The sequence below is a fragment of the Chenopodium album genome, chromosome 24 (assembly GCF_948465745.1).
Source record: "Chenopodium album chromosome 24, dcCheAlbu1.1, whole genome shotgun sequence".
Lineage (NCBI taxonomy): Eukaryota > Viridiplantae > Streptophyta > Magnoliopsida > Caryophyllales > Amaranthaceae > Chenopodium > Chenopodium album.
The window spans coordinates 4,599,909-4,625,491 of NC_137857.1; the positions used below are offsets into that span (position 1 = coordinate 4,599,909).

Here is a 25,583-nt window from a genome sequence, read left to right on the forward strand (position 1 = left end):
AGACGTTAAAAGTATTGTACGTGTTTAGAACGGTCCTTTTATGCTTGAAATTAGCTTTTGTTATATTGGTATTAATCTTTCTAAACTCATATTAGCCCTACCTATCACTCTAGCAGTTTGGCACTCCTAACTAAATGGTAAAGCCTACTAGCAGATGATGGATTTTAAGATCACACAAGGATAAAAGGCATAGAGAAAAAGGATTATGGTCAAATTTGGGATAAAGAGAGTCAGAAGCATATTTAGCCATAATTTAGTGCAATCCTATCTCATTGATTCCCCACCATCTTCAAATTTAATATATTTTGAATTGCATGCATAATATAGTACGATTTAGCTTTTATATACAATATCAAAAGTAAATGCATTCGATGTATGCTTTATTATATACGTAATATTTCCAAAAAAAAAAAAAAAAAAAAAATATATACTACGGAGTACTTTATATAGAGCATATTATATTATGTATGAATATTGAAAATATTAAATTAAAATTTAAAGAACGATAAAAAAAAAATGGTATTCTAATCCATCTCCATTTTTTTATAAGATGAAATGTTATGATCATTTGATAAACTTGATAGAAGGCTAATAATAATAAACACTATTTTGTTTGCCTTAGTAGTTATAGGCCTCTAGTATATTTTGTTAAAAGAAAAGACCTCTAGTATATTGTATATATTGCAATTGTACTAGTATTAAAATATGGATCGAGTGTGGGTTGATTAGTAGATTTAGCACTAAAACTAGAGAAGTCATTGACTCATTGGTCATACAAAATTACAACTTTACAATGTGATCAAGTAATCTACAACACGACTCATTTTAGGTCAACCAAATTACATTATTTATCCCTTCTTGATGGTTATCATTATATTTTACCTGAATTATTTTTCCCTTCTTGATGATTTGAACTTTTCTGAATTTAAGTGAATTAATTTAACCTTATTTTAGTTATAATTTAAACTTTGATAATAACCTAACTTATTTATCTTAATATGAACTTATCTAAATTTATTAAACTTAAAATAAATGAAAATAAGGTGATCAAAACAGACCCTATGTATGTACTTAAGACAAATTATAATGATGTACTGAGAGTTAGTTTTATTATTGTGTATTTTCAACATCAATTATTTACAAATTTTATTTGTTCATAGTTAAAATATTGACAAACATTTATTATTTAAAAATAATTTAAATGTATTTGATTCTAACTATATTTTTTAGCTGCTCTTATTATTAATCTACAATTTCTTTATAAATAAATTAAAGTCAAGAAAATAAATTAAATGTGTCATGCAAACCATACTCCCATTAAATGGAGGCAAATAAATAGCCCATATCTTCTTTCATTTCTTTTTACAGTCACATATTTGCACATGCTCTTATGATCTAAACATTTAATATGAACAATAGGTGGATTGGTGGAAGATCATATAATATGCGGAGTAAGATTATTTTGGCTCGTTAATTAGGTGTCTAATGCACTTATTCAATGGATAAAAAAAGAAAAAAAAAAACACTTATGTAAATTAGTTAAGTTGTATGGACTGTTAAATCAGCAGGGTAATTGAAAAAGATGGAATTTTTGTTTATCATTTTACACAAGGATTTGCGACTAATTGTTAGTACTTTATTAGGTGTAATTCCCGTTTTAATTTAATATAAACTACCTCCTATAATTTTTAAATTTTTTTTTTTTTTTATAGAGGCGTCATATATATTATTTTTATCTAATATTGGACAAACTATTCTCCATAATTTATACTATCCTTGTCTATTATATTTAAGCTAAGTCTTAGATCCGATTAAAAGTGGACATTTTGAGAATATCATTCATAGGTTTCAAAGAAAAATTGTAACTAGAGACTAGACTACACAAATTATTAGTATTTGCATAAAATCAACAAGGACATTATAGACATTTTTGGTCTAAAAAAATCAAAGACCTTTTGCCTTTCAACTTGACTAGATAGTCCTTTGCTAGAAAAGAGTACGTGATACCATTTGCCCCCACTAAGTTTGTAGGCCCTTCTCACATGGGCTCTCACCATTTATGCAAAAAGGAGAGTAAAAAGGGCTTTGATAGATTTACTTAGATGATGAGTAGTTAGAATTTGTGTTGAATCACTTGCAAATTAAGCTATCTACCCTAGGAAAAAAATTAAATAAAAACAATGTCATACAAAAAAAACATCATTGTTCTTGATTTAATCATTTAGGGGTCGTTTGGTTGGAATGGGGTGAACGAAATGGAATGAGAGGGAAAGAAAGAGAATGGAATGAAAATCCCTCAAATTTCCTATGTTGTTTGTTTTAAAAAACAAAGGGAATCAAGCTACCAGTCCCACCACCATACCACCACCACACAACAACATATCTCCTTCACTTTCTACCTTTTCCAACCACATCTAGCCACCCCACCTTACGCCGCACCTCCCCCACCACCACACCACTTCGTCGCCTATTCCAGGCCCTCGCCGCCCCTCCCCTCGATAGTGGAGGGATGGGCGGACGGCGGTTTTACGGGGATAGGGAGGGGTTTCTAGGGTTTTCAGAGAAAGGGGGAGTTTTGCGGGAGGAGGGGAGGGGCGGCGAGGGCCTGGGGATAGGCGGCCAGGGTCAGGTAGTGCGGTGGTTGGGTTTTTCGGTGGTGTGGGTAGGTAGGAAGGTGGTGATGTGGTGGCGGCTAGGGAATAGGAATTGGAAATACCTAGGGGGTGGGGAATCAACTTGGAGGAATGGAGGGGGTAAAGGAAATGGTAAAAAGCGGCTAACAAACAGCAACAAAGGGAATCAAGGTGGTTGATTACCTTTCCCTTTTGATGAATACTCCCAATCAAACGGCCCCTTAGATGTAAAGGGAGAAAAAGTTCATTATCTATGCCTATTATGTATTTGTAGAGTATTTACTAATTAGAATAAATACAATTAATAAAGGTAAGCAGTTATAGTAAGAATTAGGTAAACGCCCAATTGAATACATATTTAGTTTACTAATATGGCTTTGACTTATTTTCCCAATGTGCAATATCGAACATGGCTTGGAGTGTCACAAATCACAATGGATAAGAATCATAAGATCATAAGATACTTGATTTTGTCAATAATTGAGAAAAGTTACCAATTTGATCCCGTAAAGTTTTGTTTGGTTCTAACTCCTCTATTAAAAAATTTCTCATTTATGATTATACATTGATCGAACATTTTAGTATATATATGCTTATCTAAGGTAAGGCAATATAGGTTTTTTTTTTTTTTTTTTTTTTTTTTTTTTTTTTTTTTTTTTTGAATAGTTAGTGCTTTATTAATCAATTTTCAAAGCTAAACAATTCGAAATAACATACAGGAAAAGCTCACAAGGACAATACAGGAAAAGCTCACAAGGACAATGGGTTTCCCAAACTTGTTCTATACCAAAAGACACTAACTTTGCAAGGTGGTGAGCAACAAAGTTACCATCGCGTTTTATATGAGACCAACTAATAAAATTAAAGTGTAAACTAGTAAAAAGGATGTCATTTAGAATTTTATCCAAATCGGTGAAGAAAGTAGAAGCAGACTCAAGCCTTGAAACAATGACCTAACAATCTGACTCCACAATAACCTGCTTTAACCCATATCGGCCTCCCTCACATCAAGCCTAATGGCCATGCCCTCTGCTACATTTGGTGGCCAACAACTTGTAACCTCCTAAGGTAGTGCAACCTTAAGAAAGATAAAAATTGTCATTAAACGCATTTTCTAAAATGGTACGTACAAGTTTGGAAATTTATGACAAAAATGTGCATTAATTGCTGATCTGATGTACTTAACGGTTAATTAGTTTAATATTTCAAGTTTTTAGCTTCTTATGTGCAACTCAATTAAGCTATTTCGTTTATCCATGAAATTTTATGACCTTATGTTATCAATACTTTACAAATGAAATTTTTTAATGAATGAACTAATGGTTAATGCACTCAACTTAAAAAGTGGATTATGAATAGAACTCGATAAATTCATGCTATGATGCGCTTCACGTAGATCTAAACCATTTACCATATATGACTCTTATCACTTATGAAGTATTTTGTTTAACACAAAACCATTGAACACTAAAATCTATAAAGCTAGCTTGTAGACTTCGATATGTGATAGATTCAATCAAAGAACTCACCTCTCACCTCAAGACTTATGAGGTAATACATAGTGATTCTTACTCAATTCGTTCACGCATCTATTATTTCTCATAATATAAGCCTCAACGGAAAAAAAAACACCAAACTCTACACATAATGAGCCAAGAAAAGGGGATGCAGTGTGAGATTCGTGCCTTTTTCATAACTGCAACTCATGTGCAACACAACCTTCTTGTCTTTACTGTCAGATCATATTATGCCTCTCATGCCATGACAAGTTTTTTTTCGTATTATATATAACCGATCCTTGTGCCAGCCCAACCCTTCTTGTTTTTACTGTCTGAATATATCATGCCTCTCATGTCATGACAAGTCTTTTTCATGTTATATATAACCGACCCTTGTACTAGCCCGATCCATATCCGAAAACAACCATCTCTATCTACAAAGAAGCTCAAAGTGGAAATTCTTACTCCATCATCACCAATTCACCACACTAACTCAACACGTCATTACTTGCAGAAATCTCATCTCAAGATAAAATAAAATTTGTCCATTTTCTATCACCATTTTTTTAATTTAGGGAGAATCTTTTTCCACCATTTTCTTCACTTTCACTTTTTAATCACACCATCTTTCTTTGCACCAACCAAACGCGGCGTTATCTCATTGCTTCTCCCAAAATAAGAGAGATAAAATTAAATTTTAATCAATCTTATATTTTGAACAACAACATCAACAAATGGTTGAAGCTAAAAACCTAATTTCGCCCCAAATTTCTCCTTCAATTTTCGATTTTTCCCTTAATTTGACTTGAAATCTTGAGCTTTAATCGCCAGAAATTTGGAGGAATTTGGGCGAATAATCGATAATTTGGGGATAATTTTAATTTGTGTTTGATTGTCGATAGTATTAGGGTTTTTTTGCCACAACATGTCTGCAATAGTGTGTGGGAAGAGATCGTCAATTTTCGAGGAAATTCCATCGCCATCTTCGAAGCGAATTCGGTTTTCTTCTTCTTCTTCTTCTTCTCCGGTTCGATTTTCTGGTTCGCCATTATTCTTGATTGATCATCTCATCGCCATTTTTCCTCATATGGACATGAAGGTTTCTTTTTCTTTCTCTCTTCTTTGATTTTGCTATTAATTTTCTCTATTTTGTAATATACTTTATTTTATTTAATTTTATTGAATTGAATTGAATTGATAGTTTATTTGATCTTTGATCTTAATTAAATAAATTAATATTGGGTTCATTTTATATTGTATAGATTAAGGGGGCGTTTGGTTCAAACAATGGTATGGGTTTGGAATGAGGAATGAAACCTGGGTGGTATGGGGTTGGAACTTGATACTTGATTTCATGTGTTTGGTTTTTATCTAGGAATGATGGTTTTCCTTTTAATTTTAAACCTAAAGGTATGGGTATGAGCCATACCCACCTCCTCCCTTGGGTTTCAAAAACCCATACCTTGGGGGTTTGAGGTATGGGTTTGAAAAATGAAATTTCAAGAAACAAACACAAGGTATGGGTTTTGGTCATTCCAAACCCATACCTTATACCTAATATGCTTGAACCAAACACCCCCTAAGTAGTATGTAGTATAAAATGACTTATGTAATGTTTTAGCGACATGTCTGAAGTAGTGAAGTAAAGTTAAATGTGGCATTGAAATTGTTGGATGGTTTTAATTTAATTAGCGATATGACTTGTGTAATGTTTTAGCTATATTCTTGCTTAATTCGATCTCGGTCATCATTGTTGAAGCTCGCCGAAATATAATTAGTGGTTTTATTGTAATTCATCGATTGACTTGATATCATTTGGCCTTTGATGGTATACGAGTAATTGTTAATTCTATATAGGAATATTGGTTGAAAGTTTTATTGATGCACCTTGTGGATACTTGTTTCTCTAGAACTCATAAAACATGGTTAAACATAAATCACATTCGCAAGGATGATGATGTTTTCAGGAATTTTGTGTAAACTTTCTACTTAATCAGTTCTCTTTAAACTTCACAAGCTGTTAATATTCTAGGTGTTTGATATTCCTTTGATATTTCTTTGATATTTAATGGACCAATGATTTTGGAGAGGGTATATTTTTTAATGATAAAGTCAAATCTGTATTTAGGAAGGGATAAGCCTTTGAAAGTGTGTATTTCTTGTTGATTGTAATATGAAGTTCTTGGTATTAGGGAGGTTGTGTAGGACTGTCGGGTAGATGGGTACTAACATTGAAAATTACGGAGTAGTAAAAGTGGTATCACGCTTGCCAATGTACAATTTAAACTATTAATATTTTTGGTTGCGTTTTGGTAAAATCTATAGAAAAACATATATTAATAAAGTACAAATTGAGACGAATACAACAAGACCACATAGCTACATGTTTTTCCCCGTATAAATCACAATTTGATACGTTAAAAGAGAGTATGAATAGTGCCAAAATCATAATGTTGCAAGTAAAATGGAGTGGAAGAAGTATGCTTTTTAGGATGATAACCCTACAGAAATTAGCTGTTGTTTCTTTTAGAAGGAAATAATCTTTTTTTATGGATCAAATCATTTTTTTCTTATAATGGACAATCCTTTTTGTGGCCGTATCTCCATGGTATTGGATGGCTTGATTATATCCTGTAAGTTGATAGAGTCTTCATCTCCATCCTAGGATAGTTGAGGGAAGGGGGTATTGATTACTGGAGAACATCATGATTAGCAGCACAATGTCATCACTTAACGTTCCGAAGCATTCCCATGGGGTATTATATCTATCTTCTGATGTAAAATAGTTTGATTTAATTCTTTTTCTTAATAATTTCTTTATTTTGCTTAATAATTGAAGATTAGGTCACCGTTTTTGGAGATCTAATCTTCAATTATTACCAATCCTTTACTCGACTCCGGGTAGTGATCTAGGGGAGTATTGTGTGTCGATCTGATTCGGTACAGGATGCAACCTGTAAATGGTTCAGGCTAGGGATTAGGGATCCATTCCTTCGTCTCCTTATCTCATCACAAAAAGGTGGCCAATTTCCTATCCAGAGGAAGGATTTTCATTAATTTGTAATTTGTTGGGGTAAATGATCAAATTAAGAGAATTTATCTTGGGTGGTTTTTACCCTCTATGTTCAGTTGACCATGTGACCTAGATGGTTTTGTTGAGTTGCCTGGAAAGTTGCTGGCTGCGGGTGTTGGGGGTTTTGTGGGGGGGGGGGGGGGGGGGGAGGGGGGCTATGTGGTAGCTGTTGTAAAATAAAGCTTGCATTTATCTATAATTGTTTGCATCTTGTTCCTTGGGATGAAACCTGAATTTTTTATTCTAATATCTTATTCATTATTTGACCTTTCCAAATCTCAGCGACCCTTTCAGGCCTCATGTGAAGCATTCCAATTGTATTTTACAGTTAGCTGTGAGGGTGATTCTTTATATTTTTGAGAGAAGAGGAACATGTTTGACAATCAGTTTTGTGGTTATGTCTCCTTGGTTTTGAATGGCTGCATTTTATTCTCAATTTTGATGCTTCATTAGATGATTCATCGTCTTTGTTTAAGAATTTTTTTAACAGAGGATTTAGAGTTATGGCAAACATTATGATGAGCTGCAAAATGTTGTCAGTTTTAATTATAAAAGTTTCATTCGGTATTGGACCTCCCATTTGATTTAAAATATTGTGCCTCTGAGGTCTGATATCTGCTGTTTCTACTTTCAGTGCTTTTCTTTTTGTCGCTGCTATGTGTCACCTTTTTCTGATGTCTTTGAAGATTTGAGATCTTCACTTCTGGCTATCTATATTTCTAAATATCTGTTAAAATATTATTATATGAATAATATTGTTATTTAATTTCACTTATGTGAATGTTGCTGCAGCTTATTGAACAAGCACTTGAGAACAGTGGACACGATTTGGACTTGGCAATCAAAAGTTTGAATGACCTCCGATTAGGATCTGCTGAAAATTTTCCGGGTACCACCACTACTTCAGACACCCATTCACAACCAAACAATAAGCCACAAGGTAGGCATGGTATAATTGCTAGGATTTTTCTTTATTTGGTGCTATTATAATGATGCTGTATATCTTTTGATTTATGCAAAATCTTAAACATATTGCTCTGGTAGTTTTACCTTGTAGATTTAGTTTTTGAGCTTTCCTTCAGTTGCCCTGTTGGTAAGTTCTTTTGGTGATTTGTTTTAGTTCTTCAGCAGCCATTTGCTTTTTTAGTAGTGCTCATAATGATTGACCAGTTTAAGAAATCCTAGCTGTTCAGTTAGTAAAAGTTGCCAACATATGACAGTGCTTAGATTGTTGGCCAACAAATTGTTCAAATCTCCAAAATTCACCGGCTTTTGTTAGTCCTGTAATAACATTATTTGTTTTTTACTTTTTATAAAAAAAATAAAATGCTTTAAAAAATAGAGCAACTGAATCAACCATCAACATTTTTCTGCTGGTCTCTCATCTCTTTACTATCTCCTTGGCTGTTTCATGTCTTCGAATTTACCTCATATGGAGCACCTAGTCATGCATTAATGTTTTGAACACAAATTGTGTGCCCTTTTACCTAACGTGCTTGCAGATCTTGGGTATGCATTACAAACCCAGTCAAAGTAATCAGATTTTAGTTATAAACATAAGCATTTGAAGCCAGATTATCAGTTAGTAATATTTTCCACATTGACTTTCTTTGAGTACATTAGAAAATGTAGTAATAAAGAGTTTTGACCAGCTTTTGGTTAACATGGGAAAGTAGTTATGTACTTCATCTGTTTATTTTCTTTTATCTGTTCCTCAAATTGCATTTCAAGGAGCTATTAATCAAGTAAAATAGAACGGAAGAAAGTATTATCCTGTCTCAAAGATAAATGGGAAATGAAGAACTATGATATTATGATGTCTGTGTCAAATGTAAAAGGGAGCCTAGAATCTTCTACTTGGATCCTTTTGAGTTATCTTTTCTTTACATTACTACTGATAACCCTCCTCTAAGGCAAGTCTTTCACCATCACGTCCATCAGTATCTTGTAATCGGCATGTGATATTAAATCATACCTATACATTTCGAGGGGGACAATTGCGACACTTGGGGGGGGGGGGGGGGGGTTGTTATAGTTTGTTCTCCATCACTCTGCAAATCATATGCAGTGTTTTTAGCTGTTGAACAAACGTGGGCGCTTATTCCTCTCCCTTATTCTCTATTTCCTCTTATCCAAACAAAGTTTAAGTCTAATGCGACATGCCGACAAGGCATTCGGAAAATTTTCCTTGTGGCTTAGGGAGGTCCAGATATACACAGCCTTTCCTCTAACTAATAGGAGACTAATAAGGGGTAGTTGTATCTGAAAGTTCTGCACCTTTTACCTTGAACAGGGATGCAATAATTATATATACTGTATATATATATATTTCCTTTTGGGTGAATTACATACCTGTATGACCCCTTTTTTCCTAGGTTTGGTTTATCAAGACTATTGGAATTATTTGGTGCTTTGGTCCCTAGTTTTCTTGTTTGGAATTAAATTGGACTGAAACCTTGATGTACTAAAAAAAATCAAGATCAGGAATGATTTCATATAATCTGGATTTATGTTTTAGAAAGAAGTTTTGTACTAATTAGTTTCATAGAGACCCTGGACTTGTCTAGCTGTCTTTGAGTTTTGACGGATTTTGTTTTTTTCTGATGGGGTATATTGTTTATACTAGTTAATAGTTCAACTGCTTTTTTTTCTTCTCTTGTTATCAACTTTCTATGGGAATTGCTCAACAAAAGGGGAAAATAGTTCTTTTGGGTGAATGGTATCCACTAAAGAAAGATTTAAGCTACACAAATTTTGATCCATATTATACTTGCGATTTTACAACTGAATTGTTTCTCCTGTTCATTTTGTTTTTGTAGTACATGGTGATGAAGGTGGATCCACTAAAGACTCGTTAGTATCCGAAAATTTCCCGAAGGATGGTGCTGAGTGGGTGGAGCTTTTTGTAAGAGAAATGGCCTCTGCTTCTGATGTAGAGGATGCAAGAAATCGTGCCTCAAGAGCTCTTGAAGCTTTTGAGAAAACTATATGTACTCATGTGAAAGCAGATGCCGCACAAAATTTTCAGAAGGTATTTATTTGATGTCCATAAACTTTAAAAGTCGGAAGGCTTGTCAATTGTCATAGACTCGTACTTATTGGAATTAAATGATGAAATTGTTAGATTGCTGTCATTTGCACCTTGTTTCTTTCATCTCTCCCTTTAACTTCTAGTATCTGTCAAGCGCTTGATTTTTCTATACAGCGCAAAGGGCAATACCCTTCCCCTTCTCAAAAAAAGGGGAGAAAAATTGAAGGGTGGAGAGGTTGTTAGCTGTAATTGTGCCATACTTATATATTATGATACCTTCAGGAGAATTCAATGCTGAAAGAACAAGTTCAAGCTCTACTTCAGGAAAATGGAATTCTTAAACGTGCTGTGTCTATTCAACATGAACGTCAAAAAGAGTTTGAAGCCAAGTCACAAGAAGTGCAGCAACTTAAGCAGCTTCTGTCCCAGTGCCAAGAACATATAAGAACACTGGAGGTTAGCCTCAGAACTTTTTTCATTTGGAATTATTTTAGAATTTTCTTCACCATGAGTGCCGAATACCATTTAATATGGAGTCATTTAAGAGAATTATGTTAGTACCAAATTTATCTTTCATTATGTAGATTTCTACATCTCCTCCTTTCTTCTATCCTCATTTTTCCTCTAACTTTATAGAAAGTGGGTCTATTCTGTTGGAACTTGGAATGCTTTGAAACAGAAATATGGGTGGTTGGCCTCTTATACATGGACAGAAATATTTTATGCCTTTATATTATTTTCCAAACTTCCGAAGTATTGAATGCAATTTAAAAGCTTATGTTGCCCTTGGACATAATCCACCCAGTCATACTTTGCTATGTGTACTATGCTATAGTCCTCTGAATCCTTCTCTAATTAACACAGTGGTATGAGCTACACTTTATTTAAAATAAACTATGTATGGTAGGTGAAATGAGATTTTGGGAGTGAGGAACCCTCACTCTATTTATTTACTACGTCTCCTAGAAACAAGGGTCTAGCGTAAACTGGTACATAAAAATAAAAATAGGGAAGAGAAAATGACGAGAGAGGGGGGGGGGGGGGGGGGAGAGTACGTTTGCAAGAATAATTGGAGAGGAAGGTGGGAATCAGAATACAATTTGTCTGATATGTGTACATCGGCTGAACTCTGAATTTGTCTTTCTTTGAATTCAAGAATTGGGATCAAGAATAAATGTTGATCTGTTGGTTGCAAACTCCTCATCTTGCTTGCAACTACACCCACTAACACTGGATTGTCATTGGAGACTGTTCCCTGCTTTCTAGTTGGAGAATTTTCCAACACCATAGCAGCTTTCCAAGATAAATAATTCCAACACTAGCTACTGGCTGAACCGCTGAAGAGTGAGCCTTAAACAATTTCTGAATAGTCTGAAACTCTGAACTATCACTTCACTATATTTACATATCTGCTCCTCTACACAACACACACAAGGGACCTTGATATTTCATTCTTTTCCTCTTAACAGAACACACACACACACACACACACACACACACACACACACACACACACCCCTCCTCCTCCTCCTCCTCCTCCTCCCTCACAAACACACTCACAAACGTTGATGTACTTACCCAAGGGGCTTTTGATGTTCCTAATAAAGATGTCTATATTGTTTTGGTTCAATTAGTTGAACTGTCAGGCCTTGGCTTTATTTTATTTTTTTTTCCTTTTGAGGCAAGACTTTATTTTTTATTTGACTTAAATTCTCCCTCTGTAAAATTCTTGTTTCAATCTTTTTGTATAGTTCAAGTCTTGGGAGATTGATCAATCTTCTTCTGTTGAGCTTATCCACATGATTATACAAATAATGTTGTGTTTATTGCACAATTCGATTCTTTTTCCATAATTAGGGAGTTTAGTTAAACTTTTTGATAATCTTGTTGTACTTCTGTATACTGATAGTCAAAGCCAATGTGCTGTCTTGATCAGGTTAACAACTATGCTTTGGCGATGCACTTGAAGCAGGCTGAAGCAAATAATTCTATACCTGGTCGTTTCAATCCTGATATTTTCTAAGAATATGGCATTGAATGCACATTGTAACTTAAATGTATCGTCTTTGCAATCTTTAGCTCCTTTTGGTTGAAGCATGCGGTCTTGACTGTTTTCAGATGTAGGTTTAATTTAACTGCTCTTTGAACCACATATTGGTACTTTGTATTAGAATATTTGATCGCATGAAACCCACATTACAAATTTACAATGACTTGTACAAATTGTGTTGCATTTTTGGTACTACATGTTATATTGGAGTACTTATATTGTTTTTTTTTTTTTTTTTTTTCCTTTTATTGATGAAATATACTTATATTGTTTGGATCTTGTATTAGGTGCAATATTATACTAAACACTTTATATACAGTATATTATAGCTTCCAAAACTTATAGCCCGTTGTATAAAAGGTTTTTTTTTTTTTTTTTTTTTTTTTTTTGATGAGTTCTAATACTCGTACGAAGTAGGATAGAATAAAAATGCAGAAGTGGCACATGCTCACTAGATAAAAAGATTGAATCTCAGAAACATATGAAACCAAGCCAAGGTGTAAATCAATCGATGGAAAAATGTTATTGAAAGAGATTAGAATTACAATGTTATTGAAAGTCATCGTTTGTATCTTTGTGGCACAACATTAGGGTATTGGTGGTTTTGAGTAAACAAGGCTCGTGAAAATCAAAAGGCCCTGTTGGGCTGAGGTACACGCATGTCAACTCAGGGCCTGTTCTGATTTACTGAGCTGAACTGAATTGCATACGTATTTTATGAGAGCAGAAAATTAAAATTTGAACAGAACTTAAGCTGAAGTAAACAAACCCTCAATCCAGATTAGTGAATAAGCTAAGGGAATTTCTAAACCAAGGAATACTCGGGCACCTTAATTTGGTCCAGCAAACTTATACTCCGTGGTTGTATTAAGTAAGTCTTTTTGGTTTACTAAGGGCCTGTTCTCTTACGTTGAAATTCAGTTCAGTTCAGTTCAGCTGAGTTCAGTTCAGTTCAGTTCAGCTCAATTTAGTTCAGTTCAGCTCCTAATTTCCTTCTCTTATAAAATATTCATTTCAGTTCAGTTCAGTTCAGTTCAGTTCAGCTGAGTTCAGTTCAGTTCAGTTCAGTTCAGCTGAGTTCAGTCAATGAGAACAGGCCCTAAGTTTTGCTTGATCTTCAGAGAATGATTTGACTTCATATTTGTTGTGAACATGTTGAACAATGCCCCAAGGTTGGAGTATATTTCTATTACTTGCTGAGTTGCTGATGATTGTTGTTAAAACAAGCTTGGTAAATATTGAGGGTGATACTACCCCTTTCACTTTTTAGTGTTTATTATACATAACATATAAGGTTATCATTTTTCGTAATTAAAAACATGCTTAAAGTCACCCCTGAAATATCTTGAAGTTACTCCAATATGGGGCTATTAAACAATTAAATTACTTACATTTGAAATACACTAGAGGTTTTGGAGAAATATTAACCCTAACAACTTCTTTGACCAAGTCTACGAACTCAAACTTTACAAAATCTTATCCACAATTCACAAACATTCATAAGGTCAATGTTTCATGTACTTAACAATGCAATAAAGCTAAAAGCTAAAACCTAGAATTAGCTAATTATATAACATGCACAACCTTTGAAGATTTAGTGTTACAACAAGATTTCATCATAATCTTGAACTCATCAAAATTAACCATACCATCACCATCAACATCTACCTTCTTAATCATCTCTTTACAATCTTCTTCTATATAATTTCCTTCTTTTAACCCTAATGAAGATAAAACTAACCCTAATTCTTCCTTTGTAATTAATCCATCATTATTTCCATCAAACACATTAAAAGCTTCCTTTAAATCTTCTTCATCTTCATAATCAAAATCATTAACCTTGTTTTCTTCTTCATTTGTCTTCTTCTTCTTTCCCTTAACCAACTCATAATACAACTCTCTAAACTCACCAAGATCAACTAACCCATCTTTGTTAGAATCCAACTTTTCAACCATTTCTTCTACATATTTTGTTGGCACTATCATTCCCATGTTGTTAAGTGACTCTTTGAGTTCCTCTTTTGTTATAAACCCGTCTCCATTCTTGTCAAACGTGTCGAAAACTCGCTTTAGATCATCATCATCCTCCTTGTTCATCACCATGTTGTCACTTGTATTCTCTTTAGGAGAAGAAATAGGTTGCAAGGGAGAAGTAGAGGAAGATAAGAAGGCTTTTTTGACGTGTAACAAAAAATTCTTAGTAGAGTTGTGAAAATTAAGGCTTATTAAACTACTAATGAAGATAATTGATAATACTAATATGAGTATTGGTACAATCATTTTTTTTTTTTTTTTGAAAAAGATTTTGTTAGATGAATAGCAAAACAAAGAGAAACAAAGAGGATGAATATATATACAGAAATTTGGAGAATTTTGTAAGGATATTTTTTTTTAACCAAGTAAATTATTTGACACTTTATGTTACTATAATACACAAGTAATTAAAGTGAAGGCACTACAAATTACGCGTTTGGTACGTGGACTTTTCGATGCCCTACAAACCGCGTTAGATATAAATATAATAATAGTAAATGACTGCTTTCTTTAGGCATGGCTTTCAAATACATGTGATATCAAAGTAATTGATGCTCATTGGGTCTACTATCTAAAATATCATATCTTATCCTATAACAAAATATAAATTTCTTTACAAAAAATAGCTTCTTTTTATAATGTAAATTTGTGGATAGTGTTATCATATGTTGCCTTTTTTTTATATAGATTAAGGATTGTTTTTGGCTTATTTGATGATTAAATGAGCAATACTCCGTAACTATCTTTTAATTATTAAAATAAGTAAAATATAGCTTAGGTGCACCGTAAAACTGATGTATTATTCTCTTGTGTAAACAAATTTTGGCACGCCCAGTGGGACTATCTCTGCCTCTCATCTCTGTTTCCGTACGTTCAAAAAAAAATTGAAATGGCCTCAAAGAACACTGTCGCCGAAAGGACCTCTGCTACAGCTCAACAAAGGGCTGCTGAGTTGGCTGAAATGCTTAACAGCCAAACTGATGAGGGCATCGTTACTAGAGGGATGAAGCAAGCTGTTGTTGACTCTGCCGCAAGAAGCTTGTGTGCCGCGTCAGTCCCTACCAAAGCACGAAAAAGTCGCGCTCATCGTGCTGTTTCTGTGAGGTCTGTCACGTCCTCCACTCACGAACCATATGAGAGTCTTGTGTTTGGTTCGTTCAGGCCTATCACCTACACAAACTCATCCTTTGATCACTCTGATGAAGGACATGACAATGAGTTTAGTGTGAGCTCACCTGAGCCTACTTTTGTTGCTGTTATGGTGACGAATACTAAGACGGTCAAACAACAACTAGCTGAAATGAGCAGTATCCTTGAACAACTGAAGAAGGATGGGGAGGAAAAAGATGCTCAAATCAAACAGCAAAATGAACAGATTGCTGCTTTGACAAAAAAGCTTGAAAAACGATCGATGGAGACTGAAAGCGATGACAGTTCGGATAGTAGTATTAAATCAAAGGAATTAAAGCCAAATGGATCAAACAATTTAATCACTGTCGAACAAGTTCAAGCTATGATAGCCAATGCTGTCAAGAGCCAACTTGGAGGGGGAGGTTCGTACAATAGCCGACGTTATGTGAAGCCTTACACTAGGAGAATAGATGAGCTGAAAATGCCATTCGGATACCAACCTCCAAAATTTCAACTCTTTGATGGAAAGGGTAATCCAAAACAACATGTTGCACACTTCATAGAGACGTGCAGCAATGGTGGTACCAGGGGTGACTTGCTTGTTAAGCAATTCGTTCGTTCTCTTAAGGGAACCGCTTTTGACTGGTACACCAACTTAGAGGCTGAGTCCATTGACAGTTGGGATCAAATGGAAATGGAATTTTTGGGGCGATTCTTCAGCACTGAGCGCGTTGTTAGCATGACTGAGCTAACTCAAACTGCACAATGGGATGAAGAGCCAGTCATTGATTACATCAACCGCTGGCGCGCTCTAAGTTTGGAATGTAAAGATCGGCTGACTGAAACCTCTGCCATAGAGATGTGCATCAACGGGATGAGTTGGGAACTACATTACATCCTAAAGGGGATCAAACCAGGATCTTTTCAAGAGTTGGCGACGAGAGCTCATGACATGGAACTCTCTATTGCCTACAACAAGAAGAAGAAGGGGCTTTCTTTGGAAGCCAAGAAAGAAAAGAAGGAGTATTACAAAAATGACAAGTCCTCCAAAAGTTCAACTAAGGAGACGTTGTCTGTGACTACTTCTTCTGCACCCATCAAAATTTCGGGTAAGAAGAAAGAAGAAAGTAAGGGTTTATCTTCGAGATTTGTCAAGAAAGATAAACCCACTTTGAAAGAGCTTCAAGCTAAGAAGTACCCTTTCCCAGACTCTGACTTGTCTGGCATGCTAGACAAATTGCTTGAAAACAAAATCATTGAGTTGCCTGAGTCAAAGCGACCTGAGCAAATGAATAAGACATCCGATCCCAATTATTGTCCGTATCATAGGTTGATTAGTCATCCTATTGAAAAGTGTATAACACTTAAGGAGAAAATTATGCAATTGGCAAAGGATGGAACAATTGAGCTAGATGTCGACGAGCCAGTGACATCAAATCATGCCTCAGTAGCTACTGAACCATCATTTCAGGCTCAAACTTTGCAGTTTGGAAGTTTGGTGCCAGTAATTATACTTGTGGAGAGTTAACCCATTCGACATGAAGTCTCGTCCCAGGTTGAACACCAAACACATGTTAACGCCCAAGATGAAGATGATGACGAAGGGTGGACATTGGTGACAAGGAGAAGGCCAAGAAAACATGTGCATGCTCCAAAACCACAACCTTCATATCGTAGAAAAAAGCAGCAAAAGAAGAGAAAGCCCAAGAATTCAAAGGGTAAAAAGAAAGAAAAAGGGGCCAGCAAGCAAAAGGTCCTCCCTATAGATTTGCTTGAGCAAGAGCCGTTGTCTCCCATAACTTTGGAGGAATATTTCCCGGAAGACTACTTTACTGTGGTTACGGCGAATATGGTTTCCTTTGTGGAAAGTGAGGAGGAACAAGTTGATAATGAAACATCAACAAAATCAGCTGTACAACAATCTGAGGTGGTAGTAAACCCAAAAATATCTACTGTCTTGGATGCTCTTCCTTCACGTATGGGATGGAGGCAAATTTTTCATTTGCCTAAAGAGATGTGTCAACAGTTATCGCTTGCACTTCAACACCCAGAGTTGTATGCCGATAAGGTGAAAAATGCTGGAGAACCTGCAGAGGACGACACAAAATGTGTGTCATGCAACGCAGCCTTAGCTTTCACAGATGATGACTTGTTGATGGGGTCAAAACCCCACAATAGACCTTTGTTTGTGTCAGGGTATATCCGCGAACAAAAAGTGAGTCGCATTTTAGTTGATGGTGGATCCGCTGTCAACATCATGCCAAAATCCACTATGACAGAGTTAGGAATCAAGATGGATGAACTATCTAACAGTCGCATAGTGATCCAAGGATTTAACCTTGACAGTCAGCGTGCAATAGGCATAATACGCCTAGAACTCACAATGGGAGAGTTAACTTCATCGACTCTCTTTCATGTGATTGACACCAAGACATCATACAAAATGTTGCTAGGACGCCCTTAGTTGCATGAGAATGGTGTTGTTGCATCGACCCTCCATCAATGTCTCAAGTACTATCGTGGGGGGGAAAAGAAGATAAATGGGGATGTCAAACCCTTTAGCAAAGCAGATTCTTACTTAGCTGACGCCAAGTTTTTTGAGGAAGAGGAGGCGTCAAGTGAGATACTACCTTCGCAAGTCCTTTCAACGGGAAAAAGAGAAGTTAAAGAGAGCATTGCTTTAGCTACAAATGTCGAAAAGACATCTCATGTTGAAGAGAAGCCTCAACAAAAGGTAGAAGTGGAGGAAAAGAGTGACTCTCAGCTTGTCATAAAAGAAAAGCCAAAGTTGACAACTCCTATTTTGCGATACATCCCAAAATCATGTCGCAAGGAGGGAGAATCACCTTGTGAGTGTCGCGAGGTTAACCTCGATGCTAAGGTAGCAAAGCCCATTGATGACACTACTCTACAATGTTTGAAGAGTAAAACAACTGTACCATTCGGTAAAGGCACACAAAGCCAAATTTTTAAGTTGCCAACAGAGTCATCCAAGGCAAAAGAGCTTAATAAAGCAAAGTTCGGCCAAAATGCATACAAGCTATTGGCAAAGTCAGGATATGACTTTGAAAACCCAACACCTATGGGTAAAGTCATTGACATTAAACCCAACGGACTCAATGATACTCAGAAGAAATTGCTTGACTATGGCTCTAGTTATCAAGAATCCAAGGCAGGTCTAGGGTTTCAGCGCCCCAAGCCAATCAAAATTGGTGTATGGCGTAAAGTAGACACCTCTTCTTCACAGTACATTACTGCTGAGGAACTCAAGGACGGTGAGGGTGAGAATGATGTTCCCTCTCCCAAAACTTCTGTATTTGATCGACTTCAACCATCTACCACGAGGAATCATATCTCAGTATTCGATAGGCTTGGAGAATGTGACCGTAGGGTGGAAGAAACTTCAAGCTCTCAACCCTTAAGGCGAAAAGTATTTGTCTTTAACCGCGTAGGCATGACAAATGCCTCTAGCAAAGAACAAAGACAGTCGGCTTTTAGTCGCATAAAGAAAAGGGAAGACAATGTCATGAAGAATGACAAGCCAAAAAGTGTTGTTCCCTCTCGTATGAAGAGGACGCAAGACACAGACATCATTGAGCAACAACCTTTAAAGGCAAGAGTTCGCACTGTGGTTTTCACCAACCAAAATGAGTCGTCAAACCATGCTATAGAGGAACACAAGGAGATTATTTCCACGAACCATGTAACGGCTGAAGAGGTGTCAAATCTCGATGAGGAGATAGAAGCTGATGAAGCTCCCAAGACACTTGAAGACGGGGGGCAAGCAACAGTAGATGAGTTAAAAGAGTTAAACCTTGGTACTATTGAAGACCCACGCCCTGTATACATCAGTGCTCTTCTCACCCAAGCGGAAGAACAAGAGTACTTCAAATTACTCTCTGAGTATAAGGATGTCTTTGCATGGAGTTACAAAGAAATTCCAGGCCTCAACCCAAAAGTCGCCGTCCATCGATTGGCAATAAAAAAGGGTGTGAGTCCAAAGAAGCAATCACAAAGGCGATTCAGGCCAGAGTTGATCCCAGAAATTAAATCTGAGGTGAACAAACTCATTGATGCAGGCTTCATTCGTGAAGTCAAACACCCTACATGGGTAGCAAACATTGTCCCTGTGAGGAAGAAAAATGGACAACTGCGAGTTTGTGTGGATTTTCGCGATTTGAATGAAGCATGTCCCAAGGATGACTTCCCACTTCCAGTCACGGAAATCATGATCGACGCCACTACTGGACATGAGGCATTTTCATTCATGGATTGTACAGCCGGATACAATCAAATTCACATGGCGCCTGAAGATCAAGAAACCACGACATTTCGCACCCCAAAAGGGATATTTTGCTACAAAGTTATGCCATTCGGTTTAAAAAATGCTGGAGCTACGTATCAACGTGCAATGCAAAAGATCTTCGAAGACATGATACACAAAATTGTGGAGTGTTATGTGGACGATTTAGTGGTTAAGTCTAAAAAGAGGGAGGATCACCTAGGTGACCTTCGCAAAATCTTTGAAAGACTACGCAAATGTCAATTGAAAATGAATCCTCTCAAATGTGCGTTCGGTGTTACCTTAGGAAAATTTTTAGGTTTCATCGTAAAACATAGGGGAATTGAAATTGACCAGACCAAATCAAGGCAATTCAAGAAATGCCTGTACCACGAAATCTCAAGGAACTTCGCGGTCTCCAAGGGCGCCTTGCATATATTCGGAGATTCATCTCCAATCTTGCAGGCAGATGTCAACCATTTAGCCATCTCATGAAGAAGGATGCTCCATTCAAATGGGATGAGTCATGTCAAAAAGCGTTTGACAATATAAAGAAGTATTTGTCCTCTCCGCCGGTTTCGGGGGCACCAGTTAAAGGAAAACCTCTAATCCTTTACATTGCTGCTCAAGAAAGATCACTGGGGGCAATGTGTGCTCAAGAAATTGAAGAACGTAAGGAGATAGCTCTTTATTACTTGAGTCGAACATTGGTGATACCGAGCTGAATTATTCACCAATTGAAAAAATTTGTCTTGCGTTAATTTTTGCCGTCCAAAAGTTAAAGCATTACATGCAAGCTCATACCGTCCATGTCGTCTCAAAAGCCAACCCAATCAAGTACATCCTCTCAAGACCAATGTTGTCAGGAAGACTAGCTAAATGGGCTGTACTCATCAAACAGTACGATATAGTTTTCGTACCACAAAATTCTATCAAAGGACAAGCCATCGCTGACTTCTTTACCGACCACCCAGTGCCACCTGAATGGGAGATTTCCGTTGACTTGCCTGGAGAAGACGTATTTAACATTGAAATACTCCCACCGTGGGAAATATATTTTGATGGGGCTGCACGTCACGACGGCGCAGGAGCAGGGGTAGTCTTTGTATCGCCAGAAAAGCATGTCTTACCTTACTCATTTGTGTTAACTCAGTTGTGCTCAAACAATATGGCTGAGTACCAAGCCCTCATTTTTGGCCTTCAAATGGCGGTTGAAATGGGAATTCAAGATCTTGATTTTTATGGAGATTCGCAACTCGTTATAAGTCAACTTTTAGGCGAATATGAAGTCAAGAAAGAGGATTTAATTCCTTATCACAAACACGCATCAAGATTGCTTGACAAATTTGACATCGTCAAGCTAAGCCATGTTCCAAGGAGTGCCAATAAGATGGCTGACGCGCTTGCTGGCCTTGCAGCCACTTTGGCACTGGGGCCAGAGGAAACCATGTTTGTGCCCATTTGCAATCGATGGGTAGTTGCTCCTGAAGAATATGAAATTGAAGATGAAGAGGTCGAGGAAGTTGACATGATCACTGTCTGCCAAATTGACAAAGAAGACTGGCGTCAACCAATCATCGATTATTTGGATCACCAAAAGCTGCCTAATGATCCACGACATCAAATAGAAATTCGCCGCCGAGCCCCTCGTTTTATTCTCTTCAAAGGGACTCTTTATAGACGATCTTTTGACAAGCTATGGTCGAGATGTCTAGAAGATGAGGAGGCAGCCAAAACAATAGAGGAATTTCATCCAGGGATTTGTGGAGCTCATCAATCTGGTCCTAAGCTTCATGATCGTATCAAAAGGGCGGGGTACTACTGGCCTTCAATGGTTCAAGATTGCATGGAGTTTGTTAAAAAATGTGAAGCATGTCAGTTTCATGCAAACTTCATTCACCAACCTCCAGAACCACTACATCCAACTGTGACATCATGGCCATTCGAAGGATGGGGTCTTGACGTTGTCGGTCCGATCACACCAAAGTCATCTGGTGGTCACGCTTACATACTGGCTGCCACTGATTACTTCTCTAAGTGGGCTGAAGCTATTCCCCTTCGTGAGGTAAAAAAAGAAAATCTTGTCGATTTCATTCGCACCCATATCATTTACAGGTATGGAATACCTCAAAAAATCGTCACTGACAATGGAAAGCCATTCGTCAACAACTTGATGGATAGCCTTTGCCAAAAGTTCAAGTTCACGCAACATAAGTCATCCATGTACAATGCTCCTGCAAATGGTCTAGCTGAAGCATTTAACAAAACGCTTTGTAATTTGCTAAGCAAGGTCGTTGCAAAGTCTAAGCGTGACTGGCATGAAAAGATAAGGGAAGCACTTTGGGCATATAGGACGACATACAAGAATGCAACACAATCGACCCCATACGCGTTGGTGTATGGTGTTGAGGCTGTCCTACCCTTAGAAGTTCAAATTCCATCACTAAGAATTGTCATTCAAGAGGGTTTAACTAGTGATGAAAATGACAAGCTTCGATTGCCTGAACTTGAAGCGCTTGATGAAAAAAGATTACAAGCTTAACAAAAATTGCAATGCTATCAAGCTCGCATGTCACGCGCATTCAACAAAAAGGTTTGACCTCGTTCTTTTCAAGTGGGAGACATGGTCCTAGCAGTGAGAAGACCTATCATTACTTCGCGCAAAACTGGAAATAAGTTCACATCAAAATGGGATGGTCCTTATGTGATACGAGAAGTCTACACTAATGGAGCATACAAAATTGTTGATGCCGAAGGAGTGCGCGTAGGTCCAATTAATGACAAGTTTTTAAAGCGCTACTATTCATGAAGTGAAAGCCTTGTACACTCCTAAGTAAGAGAATAAACTGCTTACCAAAAAAAAATGCATTGTTTGAACTACGTTGGCTTGATCTTGCACGATAACTAGTTTATTTAGCAAGTACGTAGGCAGCTTGAAAAAAAAAAAGAAAAATATCAAGTGCAGCCACATAAAAAAAAAAAAAAAAAAAAAAAAAAAAAAAAAAAAAAATTCATCATCATTGTACTACTCCTGGCCCGCAAGAGTATAAACTGTGTACGGCGAAACAAAACAAAAAAAAAAAACTTTACTTCTGGCCCGTAAGAGTATAAACTGTGTACGGCAAAACAAAAAAAAAATTACTCCTGGCTTACAAGAGTATAAACTGTGAACAACAAAGCATAGCAAGCAACAAAAAAAAAAGGGTGTAGTGTTTGACATGGCACATGTATGATGGAGTATGTCATGATGATGTCAATCTCGTATTGGAATTTTGAGTAGGTCAGTCTTAAGATGTCAAGTTCATAACGACTGGCATACATGACTTGACATCTCCGATGGGTTCATAACAAAGGGTCCTGACCCATCGCGACATGGGCGACTCAAGTCTTCTAAATATCAGACCTGTCTTAAAGACTCCAAGTTCATAACGACTGACATACATGACTTGACATCTCCGATGAGTTCATAACAAAGGGTCCTGACTCATCGCGACAAGGGCGACTTCAAGTCTTCAAGTTATCCGGCCAGTCTTAAGATGTCAAGTTCATAACGACTGGCATACATGACTTGACATCCCCGATGGGTTCATAACAAAGGGTCCTGACCCATCGCGACATGGGCGGCAACGTATGGCTACCTTGCATATCTGTCATATGCACAAATGCTACAAAGAATAAACACACATGCATATACATGTATACCAAAAATAAGTATGTATGATATGTACATGCAATGCCATGTAAATCATGAAATTCAGTAGCACAAAATAGACACAAATCATCCGAGTATTCTGGAGTATTGAATGACAATTGATACACTAAGATGATCGTGCCAAATCTCAATAGGTCGTCTAGTATTTAGCGGCAGAGTATAATTAGTATATTAAGATGTCAAGATTAATAATCATAACATACAAAGTGGCGCATCACATTGCAATAGCTACTACTCGGGTCTTCGGCCGCAACATCACAATACGAGATAAAGTTGCAAATAAAAAAAAAAAGTAAGCAAGCAAACTTACTGGACGACTGGACGTGAGTGTGGCTGTTTTCTTGATGACATCTTAAAAACCCAATTAGTGCAAAGTTAGAAAACTCCAAATTATTATGCTTTTATTGCTGTAAATTCATGGAGTATCATTCATTGTTGACTTATATTGATGGGAATTGATCAATTAAAAAAAAAAAAGGTTCGGACTGCTTACTAACGACCTCGTAAATATTTCGGCTGCGAACAAAATTCTAAAATCACTCGAGCTCTTATAATTTTGGTGCTGCACACCGACAACGAAAAGAGTAGGATTGATTAGTTTATCAAATTTGTGTGATAAAGCAAGCCAAATTATCAAAGAATTAAAGGAGTTTAGGCAATACAAAGTCAGCGTGCATATATGGGTAGCCTAATTAATCCCCATGTGAATGACAGTGCCTACATAAAAAAAAAAAAAAAAAAATCAAGTGTTGAGATTCCTTACTCCTTGATGACGGTGAAAGAGAATTACCTTGATTTGACTAAGTTGGTTGGTTAAGTGTGGCCAACGACGGTGATGAGGTGATCAAAGTTGGGATGTTAACTCGGCAAAAAGAGGGTTGTTGACAATTAGGTTTACATTGATTTATAAGTTTTGGTGGACGAAAATCTTTTAGGAGATCAAAACCTAGTACAACTAGGAGTCTAACCTTGGGACTCAAGAATTCCCATAAACCAAACCTAGTACTTAACAAAAAAAAAAAAAAAAAAAAAAAAAAAAAAAAAAAAAAAAAAAAGTACTAATGACTCCCAAGTCAAGCAAAAGAGTCGAGACCTTGTCACGCCAAACACTTCAAATCGTGTATGTGACACAGTCTCGAGGGGGCAATTTGTAGACACGGAAATTTTATAAGTGTCATACATTAAATTAAATAAATTAATTTGGGATAAATCATATTATTGATCCATTTTAATTATTTTTTTTTTTGGCCCACCCAAACAAATAATCCGAATTAATCAAATATAATTCGGGTTATAAAATAAATCAAATTGGACCAGGTTAAAAGACTTTTAAGTCATAAAATGGGCCAGGCCCAAACCTACTAAGTCCACTTAAGGGGTTTTCATCTCCTATAAATACACCATTCCTCCATCAGTTGAAGGGATCCATAAATCATTATTCCAAGAGCTCATAAAACTCAAACGGAATTCTCTCTTAAGTGAGTCAATAAGCACATCAAATTCGTGCCGACTTGTTCAGATACACTCAAACACATTTGAACGGGATTAAGCTTCATAATCCCTCGTTCAGGTGTATTCAAACAAAACCTCTCGAATACAGGTTGACATCATCAAACGTCACCCTGCATTCAAACTCAAAGTTTATAACAAAGTAGTATACTATCGGTCCGAGTCAACCTTGTTGGAAAAGAATGTATGTTTTGTCTTGTATAAGGTGTTTTAGATTTTTCGAAAATATATAATCAAGTTTTTCACGGAGTAACAGTCACATTGTCTAAATTCTCCATTAATAAAAACTTATCATAGTTATATGATATAGAGTATTGTTTATTGTAGTAGTCGGTTTTTCCATTTGTCTGCCCTTTACTTTTGTTTTACAAACTGTGATAACAAAATATTGTGCATAATAATTAATTTCGAGTGAGAGGAGTATAGTATAATCTTGTTTTATTTTTTTTAGTGCAACTCTTAAAATAATTCTTTATACGGAGAACATTTTTCTTCTTCAAGATTGTGTTAGGTGAGTGAAAAGAGGATTATATAATTATATTGTACGGTCCAACTGGTTGGGAAGATAGAAGTTTATCCTTTACAAAATTACAAGTACAACTTAAGTAGTACGGAGTACTGTGCAAGTA

General features: G+C 36.4%; 2 protein-coding genes across 3 annotated transcripts; one reads left to right on the top strand and one right to left on the bottom strand.

Moving 5' to 3' along the window:
• The first annotated feature begins 4,630 nt into the window (after positions 1–4,630).
• LOC145612222 (uncharacterized) lies at positions 4,631–12,514 on the top strand. 2 transcript variants are annotated; one of them, XM_081667601.1, is made up of 5 exons: positions 4,631–5,231; positions 7,998–8,094; positions 10,025–10,236; positions 10,519–10,692; positions 12,173–12,514. In XM_081667601.1, the coding sequence occupies exons 1-5, from the start codon at positions 5,058–5,060 to the stop codon at positions 12,257–12,259; spliced, it is 744 nt and encodes a 247-aa protein (XP_081523727.1). In that variant the 5' UTR covers positions 4,631–5,057; the 3' UTR covers positions 12,260–12,514. The 2 variants fall into 2 exon arrangements, with proteins under 2 accessions (XP_081523727.1, XP_081523726.1); XM_081667600.1 differs by having other exon boundaries at positions 4,639–5,231; positions 7,998–8,145.
• Positions 12,515–13,569: 1,055 nt separating this feature from the next.
• LOC145611782 (putative calcium-binding protein CML28) lies at positions 13,570–14,671 on the bottom strand. Its single transcript, XM_081667152.1, has one exon. It carries the CDS (start codon positions 14,564–14,566, stop codon positions 13,853–13,855), a length of 714 nt encoding a protein of 237 aa, XP_081523278.1. The 5' UTR covers positions 14,567–14,671; the 3' UTR covers positions 13,570–13,852.
• Between the last annotated feature and the right edge of the window lie 10,912 nt (positions 14,672–25,583).